This window comes from Arvicanthis niloticus, chromosome 23 (assembly GCF_011762505.2).
Source record: "Arvicanthis niloticus isolate mArvNil1 chromosome 23, mArvNil1.pat.X, whole genome shotgun sequence".
Classification (NCBI taxonomy): domain Eukaryota; kingdom Metazoa; phylum Chordata; class Mammalia; order Rodentia; family Muridae; genus Arvicanthis; species Arvicanthis niloticus.
The window spans coordinates 32909251-32928007 of NC_133430.1; the positions used below are offsets into that span (position 1 = coordinate 32909251).

At 47.7% G+C, this 18757-nt stretch overlaps 1 protein-coding gene and 1 long non-coding RNA gene across 6 annotated transcripts in view; one reads left to right on the top strand and one right to left on the bottom strand.

Moving 5' to 3' along the window:
* The first annotated feature begins 1711 nt into the window (after positions 1-1711).
* Positions 1712-18757, top strand: part of Dpf3 (double PHD fingers 3) — a 270465-nt gene continuing 253419 nt past the window's right edge. For 4 of the 5 annotated variants that reach the window (XM_076921762.1, XM_076921768.1, XM_076921767.1 and 1 more), the window contains exon 1: positions 1712-1792. In XM_076921762.1, the coding sequence (XP_076777877.1) occupies positions 1761-1792 (32 nt within the window). In that variant the 5' untranslated portion in view covers positions 1712-1760. Of the gene's footprint in view, positions 1793-14983; positions 16277-18757 lie in introns of those variants that run through there. The other variant, XM_076921764.1, reaches the window with a different exon arrangement.
* Positions 12620-18154, bottom strand: LOC143437007 (uncharacterized). Its single transcript, XR_013106715.1, has 3 exons — positions 18011-18154; positions 14755-14987; positions 12620-12706 (listed from the first exon to the last, which is right to left on the bottom strand). It is a non-coding gene; the product is annotated as an uncharacterized LOC143437007 (long non-coding RNA).

Genomic DNA, 18757 nt, shown 5'->3' on the forward strand with positions numbered 1-18757 from the left:
TGACATTCTAATAAGTACAAAAAACCAAGGCAATAATACTAATTTGGAGCAAGGGGCGGGGAGATGAGACTGGGTTTCCATGGGGGGGGGTGAGACTGGGTTTCCATGGGGGGGGGGGTGAGACTGAGTTTCCATATGTAGTCCAGGCTGGTTTTGAACTTTAAGGGAGCACCATCGTACCTGGTTCTCTTTATGGTTCATCAAAACCAGCTTTCTAAACATGAGGCCCTGGAACGAGAAGAGAGGGTGGGGGAGAACATCACCCTACTAGGCAAACAAAGAGTTAAATATTTCCAGTCTGCACACACAGACTCACTCAGCTTGGCCGGGGCTTATCTGTAACTCTAATAGTGAATGGAGTTGGGATCTGAAAGTTCTGGACTGCTTTGTAATTGTATTTTACTTTATTCATTGAGAGTCGTAAAAGGTTGGAGAGCAGGTGGAATTGTGAACTGCAATTCAGCATCTCTCGGTTTCCTTTTCTCTCCCCAGCCACCAGCTATTTGACCTGATTAAACAGCCAAGGGGCCGTAGCCAGGCTTCTATACGCTAATGATGCCTCTGCCCTCTACGTGATTTCGTGCGTTTTCGCCCACTCTGAGCCTCCCTGTGCTCCGTAGAAGCCTGGGTTCTCAGAAGTCTCTCAGTTTGTTTCTTCAGGGGTTCACCAGACTCTAAGCAGCCGCAGACTGGGGAAGCCTCGAGTCACGTCTCAATATTCACTTGCAAATTCTTTTCACCTCCTATCTTAGTCCAGAAAGGTGACGCCTGAATTCGCAGAGCCTTGCGGGGGTGGGGTGGGGTGGGGTGGGGTGGGGTAGGGTGGGGTGGGGACGACGACTCTAGCAACACCTACCTCAGGCTCTAACAATTTCTGCCTGGTTACTGGCTTCCCTAGCTTGCGTTTCCTAAAGTTGCCTCAAATCTTCCCCAACCTTCTGTCTAAAAAGCGCCAGGTCTCACTTCGCTCCCAAGCTGGCCGTGTCAGATCATTGTGAATCGTTGACAGTGGAGAGCGGTGGTCGTAGGAGACCGCGCGGAGTAGCCACCCGTGAATTACGTAACAAAAAACTGTGGCTGTTGGACAGGGTGAGCCTGACACTGAGACATTCGGGGTGGGGGGCGGGGTAGGGGAGTTGCTGTCCTGGACTCGCCAGTTCTCAGAAACCGACCGGGAAAGGTGGCTGAGATAAAGAAAACACTTCGAGAACAAGAATGTTGAACAGCTACAGAACCCAGAGCATTATTAGCAAACAGTGGATCACGAGTAGTATTTCTTGGAGGAAACTGCAGCCTTCCAACTTTTTGCACTGCAACACCGTGGTGTTCCCGGAGCTGGGGGGTTAAAAACCGTTATATACAAAGACCAAAGCTAATGAATGGGATTCAGTGGTTTTGTTGGCACTATGTAAATATTCTTGTCCTGGAGCGCAAACTCTGCAGTTATTTAGTAAAGTAGGGACTCAAACTAAGCGAGAATGCTCTCCCATGTGTCTCCACTAGTCCCAATCTGAAAGGGCGCTACTAACACGGTACTGCCCCTTTAAGACCTGCTCGCTCTCGGGCTCTACAAAAGGGAGTGACCTCTGGGCTTTGACAGCTCCCCTAATAACTACCACCACGCAGGCCCCGCCCATTTGGCGACCAGCCGCGCCGATTGGCCAGCAGGCCGGTATCCCGTGCTCTGATTGGCCCGCCGCTTCCCCTGAGCGAACCTTTAGAACTCTGAGACAGACAATATTCTGTTACATTGTAGCAAAATGGCGACTGTCATTCACAACCCCCTGAAAGCGTAAGTAAGACTGAAAAATGTACATATTCCGCGTGGTTTCAATATGAAAAAAAGGCGCCTTGCGGAGCGCAGCCGGCGCCGGGCTCTCGCAGACGCCTCCCGCTGCGCCCGGGCTCCTCTTTTCTTCCTGCTCTTACTTCTTCATCTTTTTTTTCCTCCCAGCGCGCAGAAATGTCAGGAGATGCAATTAACAAAAAGAAAATTGTTACATTTGTGTTCTGCTTAATTGGCTGACCCGGACCGGGAGGGAGCACAGAGCCGCGGCGCGGGCTCCGGAGCTGCGGGGGTCGTGAGCAGCTCCGGTCTTCACGGTCCCCGGAGTCCCCTGCCTCTCCTGGCGCCGCGCGGGGCTGGTTGAGCCCGGCCGGAGCGCGGGGCTGGGACCTCGTCGTGCGCTCTGCTGAGCCCTGCGCTCCAAGCCGGAGCCTCCCCGGCCCCGCTGCTCGTCCACCCGGGCGGGCAGACGGACCGCAGCGGCTGCGGAGTTTTGCAGGGCGTTCGCTCTGCCTTCCGAGCTTTCGCAGGGAGTTTGTGTAAACCTTCCGGAGTTGGGAGGACAGCGCGCGGAGCGCCGGGTCCCGGGAGTCCTGGGGCCCAGGTGCTTGCCCCGGGCTTTTCCATTCCGGCAGCCGGGGATCAAGCAGGCGCTCCGGGCGGTCGCCGGTGTGTCTGTGTATTTGTAGGCTAACTGGCTCTAGTAAATTAACGATCTGGGTTAACTTGGGGTTGATACGGAGGCAGGGAAACTGCAGGTCTTATAAATGGTGTGCTTGCCTGCTCTGGGCGTAAAGCCGAGGCGGCGGAGGCGGCGGTGTAGGGCTCTGGCGACAGCGAGGGGCAGGTGCCTCCCGGAGACTTTGAGCGGACAGAGGGGGGCGGGCTGCGCAAGGACTCGCGGGGGCCGGTTCCCGATCCGAGCTGCCTGCCCGTCCGTCCGTCTTCCCTTCCTTCCTTCCTTCCTTCCTTCCTTCCTTCCTTCCTTCCTTCCTTCCTTCCTTCCTTCCTTCCTTCCTTCCAGTCGGTGGACTGAATATAAAGCCGCCAAGTCCGCGGGTGATCGCGGAGCCGGGGGTGGCCTCGGAAAACTAGTGTGGCTCTCAAGGGGCGCTATTGGCAGGGATGTTGGCAGAGGGTGGATCCTTGGGAATCGCGGCGCGGCGTGGGCACCCAGTGGGTGTCCGGTGTACTAGGACTTCCCCGCCCTGATGAAAGCCTCTGGGAGTCGGAGGGTGCGCGTGGGTGTTTAGTACCAATTTTTCCCGGTGTGTGTCGGTGGTGGATCTTGGCTCTTTTAGCTGCGCGCTACAGCGCCCTAACCCACGGCTCCGGGAGTCGAAAACACCGTTCGCTTTGGGGAGCAGCAGGGCGGCGGCGAGAGAGTGTGTGGTGTGGGATTCCTAGTGCCAAGAAACGCGTAGGGAAAACCCGCTGCCAACAACCAGGAATAGGGCAGGGATGTCCCAGATCTCGGAGTTTCCACGAGATATTGCTGTAAAGACGGAGGCTGAGGTTGATGCGAGTTCCTGGCTCCCGTTCTCGCTCAGAAGCTTTTAGCTACTTTGCACTCGCGACAGCCTTTCACCTAAGAGAGAAAATGTTTTATGGCAGAATAAATGGGCGTAACTTCGCCGCGTCCTCGCCAACTCCCGCCGCCACACCGCTGGTGCCGGGGAGTTTCTCCAGAACCCACACAGCTGATTTGCAGTTTCCTCATTTCCAGCCGAAATCACGTAGCCGAGCTGATGCTGCTTTGTAAACTTAAGTCAGATCTATTTGCTATGTGTACCAGGTTCCTCACTGGGAAAGCGGCATCCTTGATGCCCGGGAGCGGGCTTACGCTCGGGCGCGCGCAGGAGCTCCACGCTCCAGGGTTTCCCAGATCTTTCCACTTTTTTTTTTTTTTTTTTTTTTTTTTTTTTTGACACAGAAGCGTTCGGGTATAGGAAATTGTGGGGAGAAGGAACAGAGAAGCTAGAAGGCGGCCAATCTCGCTTAATAGAATTAGTTCTGAATTACACTTGTATCCCTTAATAATTGGAAACACTTGCCGTGGGATGCATTTGTAACTCCGTCTTGGCTCACGCACAGGGGCGCTCACACACAACACCCCTGCCTGCCTTCCCTCAGAGGAAGTCAGTGGTCACTTATAATTAGCCACCTCCTTTTGCATCCCCTCCTCTGCCCCCTGAGGGCTAAGGGTGTAAACAATAACCCTAATCGGCCAAGCTTTTTGCACCCTGGACATTTTAAAAACTCCGTAAGCAGAAGTACACACGTCGTTACTGGGAGGCCGAGGGCATCTGCTATTTTTATTATTATTATTTTAAAAACAACTTGTTTAATAAAACATCTTATACATTTCATTTGTTTCTAGAACTTGCTGATCAGGAAACAAAACACACGTAAATAAATTATGCATGGGCCAAATTAGAACAAAGCGTAGCAACACATCAAGCCGTAGGGATGGAGGGGGCGCAGGGAGGAGGAGGGAGGAGAATGGTTTGGAGAGCTTATGTGTTTATCCTGTGTGCCCCTTCTGACAATGAACCGGAGCTCCAAACCACATTAGCATTTTCTCCATGTGCTAGCTCTCTCTCTCTCTCTCTCTCTCTCTCTCTCTCTCTCTCTCTCTCTCTCTCTCTCGTCTTAAAAAGGCAACATCACGGACGCCCCCTATAGAAGAAACTGGTTACACAAAGATTTCCACTTGGGCCTGGGGACACGTAGCAGTAGTCAGGTATTGGGGACGAAGCCAGCTCAGGTTTCTTTCTTTCATGCCACCCTGTGTAGGGCTGTGCCTTAGACTATGGGTCACTTTTCATCTTGCTAGCTTTTTTCCATGTGGGGCATTCAATAATTCAATTCGCTGGATGACTGGATGGCTCAACTTGAATCTCTTTGCTCTGCGTGGGGTGGGGGTGTCTTCTCTAGGGTCCCAAGTGCCTGAAAACAGCCTTTCTTGGTAGTTTGCCTTTCTTCCTGCCTGTCTTTGATCTCCCCTCAACCCCCCCCCCCCTTTTCTTCCCAATTGCTTTTCACCCCTTCCTCTCTGAAGCTGACAGTCTGCCTTCTCCATTCCAGCCTTTAACTTCTTGTTACTGCCCAACAGGGTGTTAGAGGCAGAAACAGGAGCTGCCAGGCCAGATTAGATCAGAAAGGGACTCGGCAGGTGGCTTTACAGTCAAGCAGTCACATCTGGACAAATAGAATTCAGAGGCACTGATGACATGTATGATGTGCAAATGTGAGTTGCCTGCTATTTAAATTAGCAGCTACACGGAGTGCAGATTGTTGGAGTCATCCTCAACTCCTGTATACATAGGAAGTGAACAGGGATAGATTTGATAAAGGCGCATGTGTTGTAAGTTACATGTTGTGTACTTGTCGATCACTATATACTTGGGAAATAAAATGCTTAAATTAAAAAAAAAAAATTACTGATTTTAAGTGCTGCATGGTGGCACACGCTTTTAGTCCCAGCACTCAGGAGGCTGAATTGATGTCCAGCCTCTTCTACATAGTGAGTTCTGGGCAGCCAGAGCTACACAGAGAGACCATATTAAAACAAAGTTACTATTTTATGTGTCTGTGTCTTGAGCAGGTGAGGTGCTGAAACAAGTGGGTGCGCGCCTGTGTGTGTGTGTTGTTAGAAGACAACATTTCGAATGAGTTCTTTCTGTTATGTGTGGTCCTGGGATTGAGCTCTGTTCAGGCTTAAAGCAGACACTCTTACTTGCTGAGCCATCTCTCCTGCCCTATGTTTTTATTGTTAAGATCTCAACACACTAGTTCAGGTTGTTCACCTTCCCCCACGTCTGCCAACAGCACTTTAAACAGCACAATCTCTCAGTAACTTATCGAAACTTTGCTCGTAGCACTTAACTGGGAATGCCTGCCACCTTCTGCCAGACTCCGTCATGTACGTATGTATCTATTTTTGTAACTCCAGGCTCAGAGACGAATAAATGCCATTATTACTTAATTATCCTAGTTAGGGCTGTAATACTTTAATTGTTTTGATTATAAACAATTCGAAAAGTAAACCATGTAGTCATGTTTATAACTATGATTCCTTGTACACAGTTTTATCAAAAGTTTACTTTTAAAGAGTTAACTCTCCCTTGGAGGTACTCGCTGGTATCTTTGCTTTATTATTAAGGACATAACTCTAAGAGCAGGGAAATGTTTACTTGGTCAGTATCCAACATGGCTCAGGTGTATAGATGATGTGGTCAGGTCTTTATCTCTCTGTCCATTCTCTGATGTGGATGTGTGCTCTAATCTAAAGTGGTTTTGGGGCACATGAAGGTTAAAAGCCAGGCCTTACTCTTGCTAAGGCAGCCAGTTTAATTATCAGAGAGGAAGGGCCAGGGGGGCCACATTCCTGGTCCTAATCTTGTCTTGGCTATTTTGGTTGAGGAAGGGGTAGTGAGTAGGAACTAAACAGAGAACAGTGGGGTTGGGGCTTTGTGAATTTGCAGCCTTTTATGGACATTATTTTAGTCCTTGATGGGAAAGGACCCTTGAAGCCAATAGATGCTTGACCACTACCATCTCTCTCTGCTTTAGTCATCAGTGTAAAAATAAACAGGGATGTGGGGAGAGGTGGCTCCCCAGTTACAAAGCACTGGTGGCTCTTCCACAGGACCTGAGTCTGGTTCCTAGCACCGACATAGAGCATCTCACAACTGTTCCCACAAGCTCGAGAGATTTGACACCCATTTTAGGCTTCTGCAGGGACACCTCCCCCACCCCCAAGATAAAATCAATCTTTTTTTTTTTTTTTTTTTTTTTTGTTTTTTGTTTTGTTTTTCTAGACAGGGTTTCTCTGTATATCTCTGGCTATCCTGGAACTCACTCTGTAGACCAGGCTGGCCTCGAACTCAGAAATCTGCTGTCTCTGCCTCCCAAGTGCTGGGATTAAAGGCATGTGCCACCACTGCCCGGCAAATCCTTATTTATTTATTTATTTATTTATTTACTTTTTGGTTTTTAGAGACAGAGTTTCTCTGTAGCCTTGATTGTCCTGGAGCTCATTCTGTAGACCAGGCTGGCCTCAAGCTGGCAGATTTACCTCCCTCTGACTCCCTGAGTGCTGGCATTAAAGGCATGCATCAAAATCTGGTAAAAATAAAATACATCTTAAAAAAATCCCTAAAGCCTCCAAACTTCATTAGTACACATTATTTTTTATTATATTTTAATTACTTATTATTATTTTGAGATGTCTATATCCACAAAGGAAATCAGTTTCTGTTAGAATCCAAGGGGAGGCATTGTCACAGGGTAAACCCTTGAAAACAATCCAGTCTGCAGACCTCTTGTGGGGATATCCCAGACCCATAAAGGGAACTGGGATTCCATGGTGATGTCTTCTTTGAGTCTTTGGAAGCATGCAGGTAGTTGAATTTGGATTTATCCACAAAAAGCTGTAATATCTCCATAGCCCCTCAGATCAGTGCCAAACACATATTGCATGGTCATCATGCTTTGAGCACGCACCCCTCAAAAAGATAGACACTGAGGCTGACACTCACCCTTCAAAGTGCAGCCCTGTTGTTGGAAGGCGGGGGCATCCTGTGGCCTGTTTATTATACCAACCTCAGCAAAGTAACGTTTGTGGGTTTTGAGTGTTTTGAAAGTCACTCGAAGGCCGAAATGTAGCCAAATGTGGCAAACCTCAGGCCAAAAAAATCCCACAGACAACAAAATATTTTTTTTTTAATATTTTTTTTTTACCCTGCTGTGATTCTCCAAAGGCAGTCGTCTTATATAAGGGTGACCCTATTTTAAATAATCTTTAAGTATGAAAGTATTTAACAAGGAAAGACCAAGAGTGGCCTGGGGGTAGGGTGGAGAGAATGAGTGAGTGGATCAAGCTACTGTGTGGTCTGGAAGTCCAGAGAAGATTGTTTAACTGCAGAGGAGCCGCACAGGATGAACGGTTTCCAGTTCGCAAGTTTTCTTAACTGCCGGAGTGACTTGAGAAGGGATGGGAGGTGGTGGTGTTTGTGCGATTTGTTTTTCTTATTGGTCAGGTTACTGGTGTCTCACAGTCTGTCAGACCATATGGATGAACAGAGCTAGCCTCGTAAAACTGTCACCGAGAGAAGGTTTGCTTGAGGCCTGTGATTTGCATTAGAGTTTTAAAAGCCAGAGTTAGGAGGTGTTGCTGGGGGAGGGGAGGGGCTAGAGGAGTAAAGTGTGGAGAATGTCTGAGTTGCATGTTTGTGAACAGTAGAGTATATGTGTGTGTGTGGGGGGGCGGTTAGTGGCAAGGGAAGAGAGGAAAGCAGATATAGAGGCTGGGCTCGGGGCTTTGTGGAGGCAGGAAAGGCTAGTGGTTCATACTTAGTATCCCTAATAGGTTCAGTTATTCTCATTGCGTCTTCAGCACTCAGGGGCTGAGGCTGGAGAACAATAGTGACACATAATTCTGTAATTCTCCCCTATATCCCTTCCCTCCCACCTAGTCCTGAACCCAGGGACTGTGCTCACCTCAGGATGCTGTGAAATGAGATATGCTGTTCTTGTCATTCTTACTCATCTTAAGGACCTGCTGTTTGTAGTGTATAGAGTTGAAATCTCTACCAGAAGACTTTTCTTGTTTCTCAACCTTTCCCCACCATCACAGCTGCCTGTCTCAAATGCTGCCTCTTCCCACCAGTGATTATAGCAGCTTTGCTGACTTGGGAGGAAGGGGAGGAGGGAAGACTCTGGCATCTTATACTTTCTTTCCTAGAGTTTCCTATTCCTTTATGAGGAGGAGATGCAGTTGATTCCATAATTCCCTAATTATGAATTAATTATGAATTCCATAATTAATTATGAATTCCATAATTCATAAACTTCCTGGCAGTTAGCTGGGTGTGGTGGCACACATCATTAATCCCTGTACCTGGGAGGCAGAGGCAGGGAGGTCTCTGTAAATTCTAGGCCAGCCTGGTTTTCATAGTGAGTTCAGGACAGCCAAGGCTACATTCTGAGACCCTATCTCAAAACAACACCCCCCACCCGCCCAGCATATGAAACCAAACCAAACCAAACCAAAACTTAAAAGAACTTCCTAGCTCTTACTGTGAGCATTTGGGGTGGGAAGGACAGTTAGGGGGTCAGGCTCTTGTTTCTAAGGTGTTGCTCTGGAGGGCAGTTGTAAGACCCGGGGGCCCTAATGTTGTTTCACTCCTTGGGGTCCAGTCTTGACTCATAGGGCTTCCATGTAGGGTTCTATTATGATGGAACATCCTACCGTTTCCCAGAACCTGAGGCTGAGGACCAGGTGACAGGCTGTTCAAATGTGGGCTTTTCTTTTGAATCATGCAACCAGAGGCTGAGGAGAAAGGAAAGGTTAGGTGGGAGACCAGTTGCTTTATTTTGTTATTTAAAAGCACTTCAAGCTGGGCAGTAATCTTTAATCCCAGCACTCGGGGAAGGAGAGGCAGGCAGATTTCTGAGTTCAAGGCCAGTCTGGTCTACAGAGTTCCAGGACAGCCAGAGAAACCCTGTCACAAACAAACAAACAAACAAACAAACCAACCAACCAGCCACTCAGATAATGTTTCTGGATGTGAAAGACTGGAATCCCAGAGAATGCTTTTCTTCCCTCCCTCCCTCCTTCCCTCCATCTTCCCCCCCCCCCACATTGATGTTGTAGCCCATTTTTGAATGCTCGTCTAGGATGTGTGAACCCTTGGGTTTGGTTCTTGAGTCTAGAGAAGGGGGAAGCAAGCCTTCAGCTGATGCTCTGCATTTCATCCCAGCCATCTTGTTCTACTGTGGTACCCAGCACAAATGATATGACCTGAAGCCTGTGGGCCTGTACTGATGTCTCACTGAGCTCCTTCTATGCAGCTTGCATCACTGTTGTGGAAGTAGAGGCTCTCAACGGTTGCCTAGGAACTGGCTCATACTTGTGTGGGCATCAGCATGCAGACTGGGATTTCATTGCCTTTCCTTTATTGACATTGTAGACTCCATGGGGGCGGGGGGGGGGGACTAGTATCAGGGCTTTCTGTGGTTGAAATCTCCCTCGGCAGTCTTCTGCAAGTCTAAAGGAGAAAGAAGGGCTTGCAGGATTTATCAGCAATTTCGCAGATGCCAGCATGTAAATTCTAAGTCTTAAACCAAAGGAAAAGTGACATAAGTTGATCTTCAGCACACAGGCGTCTCTTTTACTTTTTAAAAACCTGTAATAAGATAGGCATAGTAGAAAATACGCCATCCTAGCAGGGTGGCAGTGGCACATTCTTTTTATTCAAGTACTTGGGAGGCAGAGACTGGCAGATCTCTGAGTTCCAGGACAGCCAGGGCTATACACCAAGAAACTCTGTCTTGAAAAAAAAAAAAAAAAACAAAACCCAAAACAACAACTACAAAAACAAAAACACCATTTTTAAGACATGCAGTTCAGTGGCATTAAATTCCTTTTAACACTATTTATTGTGTATGGGGCACATACACACATACGAACACATGCCCTGGTATGGCATTTGCTTACAGAGGTCAGAGGGTGGCTTGTGGATGTCACTTCTCTTTGTCTACCATGTGGGTCTCAAAGACTGAATTCAGGTTGTCAGGCTTGGTGGCAAGCACCTTCATTTGCTTAGCCATCTTGCTAGCCCACATTACATACACTGATAATTATTGGTCAGCTAATGCTATTATTTCTAGAACTTTTTCATCACGCCAAACACAACTTTATGTGTCCTCACTAAACTTACCTTTCTGGGCTGGGTTATAGATCAGTGGTAGGGCAGGGGCTTGTATGGGCAAGGCACCAGACAAAATCATTCCTTCCTCATACCCTGCTTCTCAGGAGCTAGCAGTGCCCTTTTGCCTCTGTCTAAGGATTCCATATGAACGGAAACTTGCTCTGTTTGCCCCCTTTGTGTCTGGCTTATGTCACTCTGCTCAATGTCTCAGGCGCCATCCCTGTTGCAGTGGGCGTACATCAGACCTGCATTCCTTTTTATGGCTGTTGAATGGATGGGCCACACTTTGTTTATCCATTTATCTGCTACTGCATGCTTGGGCCATTTTCCCACTCTTGGCTGTTGTAAAGAAAGCTGCTCTGAACATTTTTGGGTTAGTAACTGCTCCAGTCCCTGTGTTCAGTTCTTTTCGGTAGAGTCCTGGATTACCTTTATTTTCAGACTTTTTACAAATCAGAGGCTGCAGTTATAGACGGTACAGGCTGTCCCCGAATTCCACCTCAAACAGTAGTGCTACCCTTTCTCTAGGTATAGCACTAGTGTTTGTGGAGTGGTAATCACCCAGGAACCTGGAAATCTAGAGACCCACTTCTCCCATCCCCAGCTCCAGGCATGGCTCCTTGTGCTACCTTTGAGGGTAGTAAGAGTTCCTTATGAGGAAATCTGTCACCATGGTGAGGGGAGGGAGCACCTGGGGTGACAGGACAGATTAGTGGCTCTCTTGGGAGTTCAAGGACAGCCTGGGCTGCAGAGTGAGACTCTGTCTCAAACAAAACAAAATAGTAAAATCACAACACAGGTCTAAAGATGGAATTAAGTTGGTTGAGTGCTTGGTTAGCACGTGAAGCCCTGAGTTTGAACTCCAGCACCTGTATAAATGAGGCACAGTAGTGCTTGCCTATGTTCCCAGCACTCAGAAAGCAGAAGCAGGGGATTAGGAGTTCAAGGCTATCCTCAACTACATAGTGAGTTAGAAGTAAACCTGAGATACACCAGTTATAACACGCATGCACCCATGCACGCACCCGTCCACGCATGAATACACACTCATATACATATACTGAAAAAACCCAGGAAATACAAAAACTGAGCCTGTGTTTGTATACAGGGAGAGCCTATTTATTTACTCTTTTCCTGCCCAAGCCCCTGTTTATCTTTCAAGGGCCCAAGTGAAATAAAGCTTTTCAGGAAGTGGAAACTCTAAGTGAGGCGTTTCTAGGAGAGCTGAGTTTCCCTGTCATGTACTGATGCGTCCTTCAGAGTCAATGATAGCCTAATCCATTAGATGTGTGTATGTGTTGCTGGTGGGGGGAGGGGTGTCAAACCCAAGGTCCGGTCCATGCTAGGTGAATTTTCTGTGGAGCCACATACCCAGCATGCTTCTTTTGATACCACCTCTTACCAGCTATCTCCCGCCTGCCTCCTGAGTAACTGGGGTCAGAGGTCTGCCCCACCACGGCTGGTCTATTAAACATTGTCCAAAAGACACGTCACTGGCTTCATATCCAACCATTGTTTTTAATTCGAGTCTTGCTCATCCAGCCGTGACTCAGTAGTCTTGGGAGCTCAGCCGGGCTTCACCAGGTCTAGATTTGAAGCAGGAGTGGAGGTAAGGTGAAGGGAAACTCCCATTTCACCTTGGGAGCTGAGTCCATCCACAGGACCAGCAGCCGTGGGAAGGGCAGTGGATACAGGGGAACACTTGGGTCCTCAGCTAAGCTCTTGGTCCTTTCACCAAGTTGAAGGAGCAAGAGGGTGTGAAAGGTGGCTGCAGTCTGTATCTGCTGGTGAACAAGGAAGGCAAGCCGTCGATGTAGGAGTCAGTGAAAAAGGACGTCTTGTTTACAGAGAACTAGATATGGAAGCCCATGATGGGTTTGAGTCATTAAGTTGCGTGTTGGTTTCTAGCGTTGGAGAGAAGGCTTCACATACAATCTTGAAGCAAGCTCCAAGGGTCCTTTAGGAGTGAATTAGTGTAAAGCCATCCCCACTTCCATCAGACTCCTTGCAACGACTTTCCATGGATCACGGTTGAGTTGAGCCCAGTGGGAAGAGTCTCACTGGATCTAACTTAGGAGCATGCTTCATCTTGTCCTGGTTACAGCCAAATGACCTCCCCATCTGCATCTAGAGGCATCTACTTCCAGAAGGATCTCTGGGTTCTGTTTCGGCTTCTAGAGTCTTACTCTTTAGTGGTGAGTTCCTGGGAAAGAGAAGGCTGACTGTCCTCTCCCAGGAAGACCACTGTCATTGGGGTAGGGGTGAGATGGTGAGAGGGGAGGCAACTTCTGCTGGAGATGGGGGGGGGGCAGGGTGGCTGGGACATTGGGAGCAGAGAGAATATATTCTCTCTTGCTAATTATTTTCCCTGAGGACTTAGCCAATGCAGAACCATCTATTATCTTGGGAGCACTCTATGGTGGTTCTGCCTGTGATGAATGTTAAGTGGGAACAAGCAAGAAAAATTAACAGGCGGCCACTTCTGTCCACCTAATTAAAATGCATATCCAAGTGTATAAGCCCTTATGTTTCCTCAGTGCACACACCCCCCCTTCCGATCCCAATTCTATGGAGGAGAAAAACAGTCCCCCCAATCATTTCCTTTGATTATGTTTTCATCAGGGAAGGACCGAGGGTTTCCCTCAGAATCTAGAAGAGTTCCATATTCTAACAGTTAAAAAGTTGCTGGTCTTTGGACTTGAACTGGGCTTAAAAATTCTGAGTATTATAAAGAATAAAATAAAATAATAAAATCTCCAAACTTTATTTGACTGCAGGGAGAAAGAAAAAAAAAAGGATTCAAGGAAAGAAAAAGATGGAGGGGGGGAGCATTTTCTGCTGACTCTAGTTTTGTTTTAAAAGTCTAGCTTGTTTCTGAGTTCGAGGCTAGCCTGTTCCAGGACAGCCAGGGCTACACAGAGAAACCCTGTCTCGAAAAACCAAAACCAAAACCAAAAAAAAAAAAAAAAAAAAAAGTCTAGCTTGGATTAGTTGGATTGGTAATGGGAAGTTTGAAAGTTTTTTCTGCCTTTGTTTTCTGCTTTTTTCCGACTCCTGGCTCCTGTCCGTATTGTTTCTTCTCTAGGTGATGTTTTCCACAAACCCTTACAAAACCTCAGACTTGTAAAGAGGTTTTCTAAGACAATGTTTTATCCCCCACTGCATTTGGGGACGGTATCAGAAATGCCCCCCCATAAGGAGCATCTCAGAGTCCCTTCGCTCAGCCCATCATCTCTCTCTCTCTCTCTCTCTCTCTCTCTCTCTCTCTCTCTCTCTCAAGAACAACTTTATTCAGCAGTCATAAAATATTTAATAAAACATGAAACTTCAGTCCCCGTGTTCACCGTCACAGGCATCTCCGTGCAGGGCCCCCTCCCCAGCCCCTGTCTGCCCTCCACTGCAGCCCCAGCTGTTCATTTAGCAGGGCTGGCCGGCTCAGCAGTGCATGGAGATTGCTTTTAATTAACTCTCTTCATTTTTCCCAATCTTCAGGGAGCAGCAGCCATTTAATGATTTTAATATTTTATCTAGATTTATATCCCCTTACTCGCTGTTGTTTGACTTGTGCATTTGCTCTTCCCGGGTAGCTTTTAGATGGGTCTGTTTATTTGCCCCTGACCCTCTACCCGAAAGACCTTTCCCCAAGATGGGAGGAATGGGTTCCAGAGAAGGTCCACATCAATGGTGGGTCTTGTGATGGTTTGGATCATAGACTTTGTCTTAGAAAGCTCAAATTCCACTTGACTCTTAGATGACAGAGCTTATGAGCTTCTCATTAAAAGGAAAGGAAGGAAGCAGAGATAAAGACAGACAAGCAGGAAAGAGAAGAAGGAATTTTGTGTTGTGGTAGGGGAGGTCCTTTGGGTTCTTCTGCTTGCTCTGAAGGTGTGAGGTGGCGAGGAGGTGAGGCAAACCCACTTCCTGGGGTTCACTTTGAGTTGTAGTCTGAGGTTTATCATCCTGCCACCATAGCGTCACATATGATTCAGTGCTTTTTATTCTTAAAATATTAGAGGGGGCCAGGCATGACAGCACACACCGTTAGTTCTAGTATTCAGGAGACAGGGGCAGGTAGATCTCTATGAATTCAAGGGCAGCTGGGTCAACATAGTTCTAGGCCCAGCCAAGACTACACAATGAGACCTTGTCTCAAACAAAACAAAACAAAACAAAACAAAACACCCAAAAGCAAAATATCTAAGCAACCAAACAACAAAAATCCCCAAACAAACAAACAACAACGATTCTTACTGTATAGCCCACTCTGGGCTCAGGGGATCCTGCTCCAGCTTCTCTGTGGCTGGGACTAAGTGTGTGTCATCATATCTGGAATAGTAGATTCTTGCTGCTACTAAGGGTGCTTGCCAGTTTTAGAGCAGACTGGAGATCAGTTCAGCTCAGTCTTCATGTCATGGACTGCTTCTTTATTTAGGCATGGCTGGGATCAGCTGAGCAACTTCTTGGCAGATTAATTGCTGTGTGATCTGAAGAAGGAATTGAAGAGGCAACTCTTGCTTTCTGCCTGCTACTGTGTAGTGGCGGGCAAACATGCAGCTAGCTACTCAACTTCCTGGCTCCCCCTCCCAGCCTCCTTTGCATGGAGGGGTGTGCACCTTTGTCCAATAGCTGCACAGAGGTCTGGCAGACAGGCTCGCATGCAGGCTTGTTTTTAGAACCAGTGTGGCCACAAAATGCCCTTTTGACACCGGGGGTTGGTGATATGTCTTTGGGGTTACCTGTTGCTAGGCAACTGCCAACTAAAGTTTGAGCTTGATCTTGGGATTGCAGTGAATTGCCCTGGGTGACTTATATCTACATTTAGGGACTTTGATTTGCGGTATTGGCCCAGGGAACAAGAGGCTGGGAAGACATTCTTTTTTGTAGCCTGAGGTTTTTAAAAGTCCAGGCCAGTACCTGATGCTTGGTTAGTATATACACAGATGCTGATTTTGGTGATGAAAATGGTCTTTCCTTCCTAGCTCTTTAATATTGGGGTGCACCTCTGCTCTCCATCGTTCTGCCAGTCCTAAAAGCCTACCTACCCGTTTATATGTCAGGGACCCAGCTACATGCAAGAGACAGTGAGGGAAACCAGATCTCAACACTGTGGTTGGGTGTTCACACCACTCAGTGTTTGCTGGGCATTTTCTGTTGACCTTTTTTGTGGCAGCCACAGACCTTTACAGAAATCTCTGGAAAGCTGTGTCTCTGCTCTCTCGGAATAGATGTGTGAGCCTTTCTGGGGCTCACAGCCCTTGATGAATACATCTGTGGATACCCTTGGGTGACAGCCTCCGCATGAGAGATGTGGGTGAATTTCTCTTCTACCTCAGCTCAGCTTCATGAAGGCTGGGATTATAGGTGTGCACCACCACACCCGACTAAAAGGATGCTCTGAATCCCTGTGCGGAGGCAGCCCCCCCTTCATCCTCTGACATCTCAATAAGCTTCTTATGGCTGCTGTAGATCAGTAGTTAAATGGTCTTCTAGCCCCAGCCTACTTCCAGATGCACTGTTTGCTTGATCCCTCCAGACAGCTCAAGGGCTCCCTTTCCCCACTGTGACCTTTGATGGCCCTCAGAGGGTGGTGCTGTCCACCAAGGGCCCTCAGTTCTGCACATGCCTCTCCTCCTTCCATCATGGAGATACTCTACTATGGCTGGTTACAGTAAAAGGCTCTGGAAGGCAGTGACCGTGGCTGTGCTTTTTTGTCCCCAGGACCTCGCCTAGCTGTCACTTGGTGAATAGCTGAGTGAATGAAGCCGGGAGGCAGGTACGCCACTCCGCCTGTCTTTAGAATTGACTTGTTCTCATTGTCAACTTGAACGGCCTGCATTTGAGAAAGGCAGTGGAATTCTCTTTAAACATTCTTTAATTTCAGATGTCAGACACCAGACGCAGGCTTGGATGTGCTGACCTGTGGGAGGCATGGTTGCATTTCTGAGCCATGTCATTTGTATCAGTAGATGGACAGCTTGGCTGTCCACTGTAGTGGGGTTTTGTTTGTTTGTTTTGTTTTTGTGTGTGTGTGTATGTATTTTGTTCTTTTCTTTTTTCTTCTTCAAGATAGGGTTTCTCTGTGTAGCCTTGGCTGTCCTGGAACTTGATCTGTAGATCTAGCTGGCCTCAAACTTAGAGATCTGCTTGTCTCTGCCTCCTGAATGCAGGGCTTAAAGGTGTTCACCACCACAGCCGTGGCTCTATTTTGGGGTTTTAAGATTGGCAAAAGTAGAAGGCATAAAATCTTTAACAGTTGAAGCCATGGTTGAACTCTGAAGAGAGTTCACTGTCTGCTCTATGAAGCTTTGGAGATGACACCAGTCCAGCCATAGTGTACTGATGTCTTTGTGGAGAATGTCTTCTGCATGCTTTGACAGTGCACATGCCTAGCTGGGATAAGCTCTAGTGACTTGATGTCCCTATGTGTCCAGTGCTGGGTTGGACAGTGAGCTGGATAGGGTGTTCCAGGGTCCTTGGAGCGAGCCCCTCTATCTCATATTATGAGAGACGCTGACTTGGGGTTGTAACCCTTGCAGACTTTCTCCAGATCCTTCTGTGATGTGGAAGAAAGACTTCTGGGAAGTCCTGTCCTTGTGTCTAGAGGAAGATGAAGACCTGAGGAGGAGGCAGACTCTTGGAGTTAAATTTTTTAGTCTGGTCTACTGTACCCCCTCACCCTAACCCTTCAATGCAGAAGGCTAGAAATCACTTAGACGCTGCCCAACATGCAGACTACAGGAACAGAACTGTGCAAAAATGCCTGTCACCTCCCACAGGTCACACTGCGCTAGCACCTGTGCTCGGAGGTAACTCAACTCCAGCACAAAGCCAGTGGGAAGGGGCACACAGGGCTGTCCCCTTCCCGGCACTCATTTCCTTTCTGGGCAGCCATCCCAGTATAACAGATACTTACACTTATTCTGTCCTCCTTTTATCTAATCGCACGTGTCTCTGGGGAGTGGGAAACCGGTTTGGACCACTCCATTTTAGGTCAGTGATGTGCAAGGTTAGTTGGGATGAACACTGATCTATAGCCTTCTATGAAATTTGGGAAGTTCTTCAAACTCCCTGGCCAGGAGCCTATGAGGGGCATTGTTTGCCTTCCCAGAGAGTAGAGATCCCAGTCAGTGTCAGGGGAGGAAATGGAGTCTAGCTGGTTTATGAGTCTAAATTTGGAACCTTTCTGAGACCTAGCTGGATCTTAGAGCAATAGGACTCTTGTTTTCTTAGTTTTTAATCTGCCAAATTGAGAGGACCCGGTAGTATTGGCCCCTCTTCCAGTGATCACTCATTCTTGGCCTTTATCCGCCCAGAATGTCTTCAGTTTACAGGGAAATACAGACCCATAGAAACTCTGATGGATGGGATTGTCTTTACTATTGCCCAGGGCTGCCCCAAATGCCCGTCTCCTGAGTTACCCAGACAACTGGTCTAAGTGCTGCAGAGCTCAAGAAAACACCCACCCCTCTCTCTAAGACCCAGAGCTGGCATTCTCAGGCGGCCTCACCTCCCAGCATTTCTCCTCAGGGCTCTGCTTCCTGCAGCTTCTCAAATCCTCAGGAAGAAAAATCCCACCAGTAACCCGTTGACTTTTCTTTTGCCTTCTGTTTCTTATTTCATTCTCGACTCAGAGCTAAGCTGCCCCAAGGCCCTCTGAGCCACAGATCGGGGAATAATCCACTTACCGCTTCATGCCAAGGTTTGCACCTCCAGCTTATGCTTCCTTCGGACTCCTCCTCGCCTGCCTCTCTTCTCCATTCCATGTTCTCCTTTGCTCCATGTGGAAGAATTAAAGGGGCACAAAAGGGAGGAAAGGGTACACCATCTTTGTTTCTAAGGATGGCCTGCTGGATCTATGAGTTAGAGAAGGGGAAGTGAGGAGGGACAGGCAAACTTAGAGGAGAGAGAAGCTGCAGGGATGTGAGAGACTAGGAGGGGGAGAGGTCTTTTTTGTTGTTGTTAAATAAAACAAAACCAAAGCTATATCTTTTTAAACTTTTAAATATTCCTTTTAGACAAGGTCTTACTTATGTAGCCTTGGCTGGTCTGGAATTACAATGTAGACCAGGCAGGCCTTGAACTCACAGAGGTCCACTTTTTATTGTACTGACCCCCCCAGCTGCTGAGATCAAAGGTGTGTGCTACCACGCCCAGCACATCATTTTTAAAATCAAATTTGTGCTTTGACAGTTTCACGCGCGCACACACACACACACACACACACACACACGTTTTCATGACATTTTGTCTTGTT